At 36.7% G+C, this 7956-nt stretch overlaps 1 protein-coding gene across 1 annotated transcript in view; it reads left to right on the forward strand.

The window, feature by feature from the left end:
- Nucleotides 1-3383, forward strand: part of necab3 (N-terminal EF-hand calcium binding protein 3) — a 58318-nt gene extending 54935 nt beyond the window's left edge. Inside the window, exon 13 of the mRNA XM_033966221.2 lies at nt 1659-3383. Within this exon, the coding sequence (XP_033822112.1) occupies nt 1659-1693 (35 nt within the window). The 3' untranslated portion in view covers nt 1694-3383. The remainder of the gene's footprint in view (nt 1-1658) is intronic.
- The last annotated feature ends 4573 nt before the right edge of the window (nt 3384-7956 follow it).

The raw sequence follows: 7956 nt of genomic DNA on the forward strand, positions 1-7956 counted from the left end.
TCTTGTTGAATAGTTAAAGGATAAAGCAATGTCTTCTTATAAATTGGTATAATGATTTTTATTTTTTATTTTTTGTGCCATAACAGGTACAAGCCTCTGTTAGTCCAGTCCCAAGCCTCTAATAAAAGACTATCCCTCTCTGGAAGACATAGAATCTTAGCTAAATTATTATGCAAAATTCAGGAGCCAAAATATCATTCACATTTATTTTCATTTATTTTTAATGTTGATCAATAACCATTTTTATTAACTTTTGATTTAAGACCCAAGCTGATTATTGACAGAAATGACAGAATTCTGATATTGATTAAAACATACTTCATAATACATATCTGTTTAACTTTGCAACCTTGCAAAACTACCTATGGAATGTTGCACAACAAAATAATTTTTCATTGAAATGAGCCATAACTTGTACTGTGCTATATCAGTGCAGTTATGTGTTCCCAGGGTCTCTGCTGCATCTCCTTGTGCTTAATGGTCCACACCTGAATCTACTGGTTGTTGCAATGACTCACCGCTATTGGCCCTTCGTCTGTTAATGTTTTTTTCTTTTTTGCTTTGGTCTCACACGATAGTGAGCATAGGCTTACATGAAATTTTGAATGATGTTTGTACTGGACAAATACAGAAATATTGACCCCCCCAATGACATACATTTACATTTATACATTGTATCGACAGACATATGCTTTCCCACAAATTATGCTTTTAATGAAACTCAAATACACTTTTTAGGCTAGAAAATTATTTATTTTCCTTTGTAATATGAAGACTGGACTTTAAGACATCAGGCATTCATCATTTGCATTTAGATCTGATGTACTCTCTCCACTGTGAACCAAAACTGCACAGTCCCTAAAAGATCCTCTGCCTTTGCACAGTCTGCCTTTTCTTTTCAGAATATCAGACAGTGGAATCAGCTTCCAGACAGTGTGAAACTGCTAGTCAGTCATGTAATGTAATGTGTCATTTTAGAGTGTGTGCATCTGCCCAGAGACTGCAGATGGAAAGTAGCAGTAGCTGAATCTGTTAAAAATACTTTTTTTGTGTAAGATTAAAGAGGGGGTATTAAAATACATCTTTATGAGCTTTCTACCATGTTATAATGTTGTTCCCTCATCAAAATGTCTGAAGAGGTTTTAGATGTCATCCATGTATGTTTCAGTAATTTAGCAATCTCTTCTGAACCGTATTGCTCCTACATGCCGTTTATAGATAATTCTTCATAAATATACAACAGCGTGATACAAAAGTGTACACAATGACTTGACAAACCTGATGCGATGTGCAGTAGTTTCATTTGTGGGATGCATGCTGATTGTGTTGTGATCGCGGCGTTATCGGGGGAGTGACTTCACGCAGAGAGCAACGGGAGGGGAGACTCAGAGCATCAAAAACAAAAGAGAGACTTATAAAACATGTTAATACGTTGTTTTCGGCGAATATAGCATTTTCAAAACAATAAAAGGTAACATTGTGATCTAAATATGTTATGTGTTAGCAGTTAATATCCCATAGAAGTAAAATGCCTCCCTTTTTAATGAATTTTTACATGGTCCGTGACAAATAAAGAATAGACGTGTTCATTTTGCTGTAATATTGAACATTTTAATGACATTTTAAATAGTCTATACATACTCTGGTTGTTTCTGCAGCTTCCTGGTGGATCATGTCCAACAACAACAACTGATCTCCCGATGTTCCTCCTGCCTGCACTTTTACCAACAAAGAGAAGCCAGCGCCCTGTCCGCCCTCACACTTACACCACGGGGATTACCACAGCGCCCCCTAGCACCATCTCTCTGAAGTTCTCCTCTTTCCATTGCTAATAAGGAGATAATTCTGTGCACCCTGCCTGTCCATAGACTTGAAATCAACCAGCTCTCTGCAATGCAAAACCACTTTTTTCCCATCGTCATCTAAATTGTATTTTGCTCATGTATTTTCTGTTGTATCGTTCGTCTTATATAACGAGAAATACAATCCAACACAGCACGATGTCCATATAGGTTATAGAGCAAGTGGATTATTTAAAGTGCATATGACAGGTTTTCGTGTATAATACGTACTTTGTTTGGTGGGATAGTACCTGTGCTAAATATTTATCATAGGCTGTGTCCGAATGTCCACATTATTCCCAAGTTAAGGCACTAGTTAGGAGTTACTAATGGTGTTAGAATGTCCAGTTGGTGAAAAAGTAGTGGATATGAAATTTCCCACAGTGCATCTTGAAAAGTAGTGTCCAACGCTGGTCACTAGAGTGTTCAATATAGGCCACAGCACATAACGAGTTGGAAAAACCAGGAGACAGCGACAGGTCTTTATTTGGACACAGTGCGACTGAATGAAAGCAAATAGCAGCACTGGATTACTGCACTGCTGACCCTTGATTATGAATAAACCACTCATAAATAAACTCTTAATGTGTAGCCTCTAACCTTACCTTGAATGGTTAAAACATCAAAAATTTCCACATCTCAGACAAAAAAACTGAACAATCCATCCTATATTGGCAAAAATGTGTTTGGTTAGCTGGAGTTTGCTGTTTATTTTTATTTCTTTTAGTTCACGTGACCCAAATTTTAAGCGAATGCTCGAAACGCTCTATGATTGACTGCACTAAATTGTCAGAGTAGTATGGGGAGGGTTAGGGAATACGGCGGATATTTGGACACAGCCATAGTCAAGTGGCAGTTTGTAAAGAAAAGTTGAAAAACTAGCTGAAAAATACAGGAAGCAGAGCTCAGTTCTAAAAAGACTAGACTAAATTCCAACCAAAATGCTATGGCAGTTTAAACCTTCATTTAACACAATAAAGATGTACTCCTATATTTTTATTTGTCAATTTTTAATATCTGTTGTGTAAATTAAATGCGCTTTGACCCTTGTTTACAGTACGGTTGCTAGGTAACAGTTATACCTCTACTTGTCTACTTATGTCACATCTTCTGCCAATGCTCAACCAGGAAGTAAGCTTGGGAAATCTAACGACATTTTAATGAAAAGTATAGTATAACCTGTCTAATGTACTTTAAAACATAGTGTTTTTTGAGCTTTTAATGAGTTGTTTTACTATAAGGGAAAGCGGATATGAACATGCATGTTTATAAGCCCTGTCATGTCATGTATAATCTATTTAATGTATAATACTATTGCAATGTTCTATGTCGCTACCCTGTTCTGTGCACTGAATGCTGTAGTTACTTTGCGTGTCATGACAATGGGATAAATTGTGCTCAAATATTTATTAAAAGTACATTAGTTATTATTACATGCTACGTAACTATACACTACTCTAATAATCATCTGTACATATTGTAAAACATGTCAACCTGCTATTAATTTGAAAATGACTGTAATAAAAGCAATAGAAATGTCAGTTGCTAATTTCATGTGTTGGTGAATGAATGTGGTTTAAATGGACGTGTTATGATGGAACAAAAGTTGAGCTTTTCTTTGTGGTTTTGTAAAATCACATGGGCTTTTAAAGACTATTATCATAATCATAATGTTGTAGTGACTAGTGGGTGAAAAAAAGTGCAAACAAGTGAACTCAAAAATGAACAGGGTTTATTAACAAAAAGAGAGAAGCTGGGTGCTGGGAGCTCGGTCGGAGGCTGAGGACGTCTGCAGCTCCGGTTCGAAAACAAACTAAGTAGCGGTAATTGGAAAAATGCCAAAGCAGTAGAATACCACGATGGATAAACTGAGGATGTGGCAGCGTGTGGAAGAATGTGCCGAGTCTTTGCAGTGCGGAGGTTGACGTTTGTTTTGGCAATGAGCTCCAGGTGAGTAGTGGGTGGAAACTATTGGTGAGGGTGGAGCCAGACTCTCCGCCCAGCTCCAGGCACACAGACACAGAAGGGAGGGGGGAGACAGCACAGGAGAATGCAAGGAAAAAACAGGAATCTTGACATATACTTAAATCGGATTTCTGAGCTGAAAATGTCATATAAACAGTTACATCTGAGCCTTCCTTATTCTAAGCAGGGCAGGTGTTGGCACAGATAAGACACGATGGAAAGAGTTATATTAAAATTCAGTGTATCTTTTATATATTGTTTTTTTTTAGATATTACAGTTACTCTAAAATTGATTAACTGACACATTGTTTTTGATGCTGGTGCTCTAGTTGTGAGGATTTCTTTTGAAGATAGGGGCAGATTAAGCTCTGATCTAACATAAACAACTTCCGATGATTCACAACAAATAATTAAATGGTGAATGACTCATTGCTACTCCCCACATTGTGAATATGAATTTGTTTGTAACATTTTTCCTGGTAAAATAGAGGTTAAAGAAAAAAAGTAAGCATTTATCCAATTTACTTATTAACAGGAAAATGCAGGAAATTCAGGAATTAACATAGGTTGAATGCATGGAATTTATGAAAATAAAATAATAAAGCAAACACATACACATACAAATGTACAAACAAGTAATATTATACAAGTTTACAAGCAAGGGGGGTAAAATCAACTGGTTGGAGCTTTCAACCATGTTATAAGGTTTTTCCCTCAGGACAAACATGCTTGAATATGTCATCCATGCATATTTGACTAAGCTTGTGCTCTCTCCCTGGCCCTATTTGAACCCGCCTTATGCCTCGCAGTATGATTCTGTCCAATGCTTAGCCCACAAGCCTCCGTCACCTATTCTCCTACATGGAAATTTGACTCTGTGTCAAAAACAAAACTGAAAATTATTAAACATGTTAATATGTTGTTTTTGCCAAATGTAACGGTTTCAAAATGATAAAAGATAACACGGTGATCTAAATATGATGGTGATCAAAATGGTGATCTAAATATGCGATGTGTTAGCAATTGGCTCCATATACAATGGTAACCAGCTAGTTTCAATCTAAGGGACAGACTGTGCAACCATTTTTGGCACAATGTAATGTCTAGGTTTTTCCCAAGTCGCACTAAAATCAATAAATCCGGACAGATCAGACAGTGGACAGGGAGATGCAGGTGGATGTCACTGACAACATGTTAAACACTTTACAAATGTGAGAAAAACACTTCTATTTTTAGAAAGCTGCATCTTTTGTCAATGCTAATGTTAACTTGTATTAAAACGCTAAATGTAACGTAACAAAATTTAATTTATTGTAAAAACAACCCAACTATTTTCACATGTAGATTATTTAAGTCAGTGGTGTTATTTCATTATTTATTAAGCCCATGTACCTCAGTTTGAAAAACGTTACGTTATAGACTTTATAGTGAAAATGAGCAGAGAAGGCAAAGTATCTTGAACATTGGGAAAAGCAGGGAGAGTTACAGAAAGTCCTATGGCAGCTCGATGAGGGCGGGCTCCTCTTCCTCGTGATCCTCATCATATTTTGAGTCTGAGTCTTCCTCATAATCTGAGTCCAAGTGGATAAAGATGTTGTTCTCCTCTTCCTCCAGTAGGGAGCTCCTGAGGTGGAGGAGCTGCATGTTTTATTCCTACATCAGTAATATAGTACTTAAAAACAGAAAATACATTGCTAAAATGTGATTATTTTATCATAAACATAGAGTTGTGTGGTAAGAAAACTGCTTTTTATTTTGATTGCTCATATAGCCCATAGCCCCAATTTCCTCAAATGTCAACCTAAAAATCTTCCAAACCAGTGAAAAAAACACATATGGAGTGTGTGTTAACCTCTGAATGTAACTATTTAGCTACACATGTGTTGCTAGAACATGTTTTCACATGTGTACGTAATGCCAAGTTCAGCATCCTCTGTGTTTCAGAAAATGCTCAAAGAAGTTGAGCGTCGTCATCCATATTGAATAAACTGAAACTTTGCTTGGAAATGGTTCAAGAATGTGTGCTCTGTGAAGAGTAGAGCAAATGTTTTTGTATTAGCTTTAAGTTTGTGGACTATAAAAAAAAGAACAGAAAACAAAGTTACTAATTAGTTTCTTGATGAATGAAAGCGGTGTAATGAAATGTAATCAAACTAAGGTCAGGTTTTCTTTGTGATTTTGTAAAATTCAGAAACAAGTCAAGTCTCTTAAGAACAAATTGGGTGCTTATAGTAAATTGTATGGTAAATACTTCAAACTCCATAACATGTAAGATTCATTATTCACAGTGGAGCACTTCCTGTATTGCCACATGACATCACAAGGTGGAACAGAGTGTTTTCTGTGTGAGAGAAGAACTCTGAACAAAACACAACTCCGGGTATGTTTTTGATGAGGAAACAATATTATAACAGATCAGAAAATAGCATAATATGGGCCTTTTATACATCCATGGCTGAGGCACACACGTTTGATTTACTCTTATTTAATTAGATTAGCAGCAAAATAGTATGCAATAATGCAATTTCTAATAAAAACAAAATAAAATGGACTGGTCTAAACTGGGTGGTCCAGAATATACAGGATCAACTCAGGTTCTGTGTGGATTTGGACTGGTTCTGACTGGGTTTAAATTTAAGGATGTTTGATTTACATCCAAATAAACAAGATCTAGAAGAAGACAGAGGAAAATGTATAACAGAGCTATATTCCCCCATTTTATTTCTGAACATTGCATCACACTGTAGTTTTATTGTGTGTTTGTGAAGCAGGCGCAGAAATAGAGATAAGCTGTGGGATGTGGGGGGTTTCACCAATTATCTGCTGCTGCCTCTACAGGATATGAGCTGCAGGAGAACCAGAGAAAGCTCATATTTATTCAGCGTGGAGTTTGAATCACAGGTAAAGTGCATGGCTAGGTTTGACATATACATAAATTGTCTATATTTACAGAAATACAGTGGTTTATTGCTGGGGTTATGTTGTAAAAAATAAAATAGGAAAACCACGAAGTACTCAGCTTTATTTTTTTTTACAATTATTATATATGTTTTAAAGCTATAAAACCCTTCACCACACACTTTACACACTATATATGCCCTACAGCCCCATAACTTCTACCTTCCTTCAGCATGTCCAGAAGTCCAAATTTTTCTGCGAGGGTTAGCATCTTCCTCGAACTATTAGGTGCGACCGCAGGTGCCTTTGTTGATGCAGAACGTTTCATTGACATTGTGGGTTTTGTCAGGGAGAAAACTTGCAAACATACAGCACTTCAGAGTCACACTGCGATCGAACATTTATGTAAATTTGGCTGAATGAATTCTGTACTGTACAGGAGACACGGCACGGAGGTTGTTGTTTGTCTAAGGGGATATCCCGTAATGCTTTGAGATGTGATGTCAATCCATTTTTTGCAACTCTTGTAAAACTACTGCAAAAGAACAATAAATTCTGGGCAAAACTGGACAAATGTTTTTTGAGCATGATCATGTTTGCCATTCATCCAAGTAGCTCCTTCAGTTCTGACATGGCTTCACTCTTTGTGTTTGCGTTTCAAAGCTCCTTCTGATGTGATTTTATTTTCCTATGACAACAATGCTATGCAATGCTATAGGTTAGCGCTGTGTACAATTATAGCTAGACATTTGAGGTTGAAGTTCACCTCAACATCTGTTCACTGTCCCACTCCCTTTTTCTCACGGTGCTTCACTGCAGAGGACGACATGCAGAGGACACTCACAGCTGAAGTCCTTATACCTCTGGGTGCTGGGGCCGGATTATTAAGCAAGTCAATGCAAAAACAATCAATAGACAAAGAAAACACTATTCATTATTAACTAATTATTTGTCCAAGATAAAATAACTCATTTATGGGACATTTGTGGTTGGGACGTGCAGTTAAAATTCTCAATACTGGGATAATTAGAGGAGGTCGTCCTGTTGTCAGTAAAGCTTTGCTTTTGTTTTGAAATTTTTTGCATTTAAACTTTGGCACCATGAGATTATGTAAGAAAATTGTGTTTAAATTAGTGCAAATTTATTAAAGAAATTCTTGGTCAACAAAGACATGTCCTGCTGATCGATCACTCGATAAAAAGGGGATATGGCAAGAAACTTTCAAAACTATTATTATCTGACCCAAACTGCA

Source organism: Periophthalmus magnuspinnatus, chromosome 5 (genome assembly GCF_009829125.3).
Source record: "Periophthalmus magnuspinnatus isolate fPerMag1 chromosome 5, fPerMag1.2.pri, whole genome shotgun sequence".
NCBI classification, from domain to species: domain Eukaryota; kingdom Metazoa; phylum Chordata; class Actinopteri; order Gobiiformes; family Gobiidae; genus Periophthalmus; species Periophthalmus magnuspinnatus.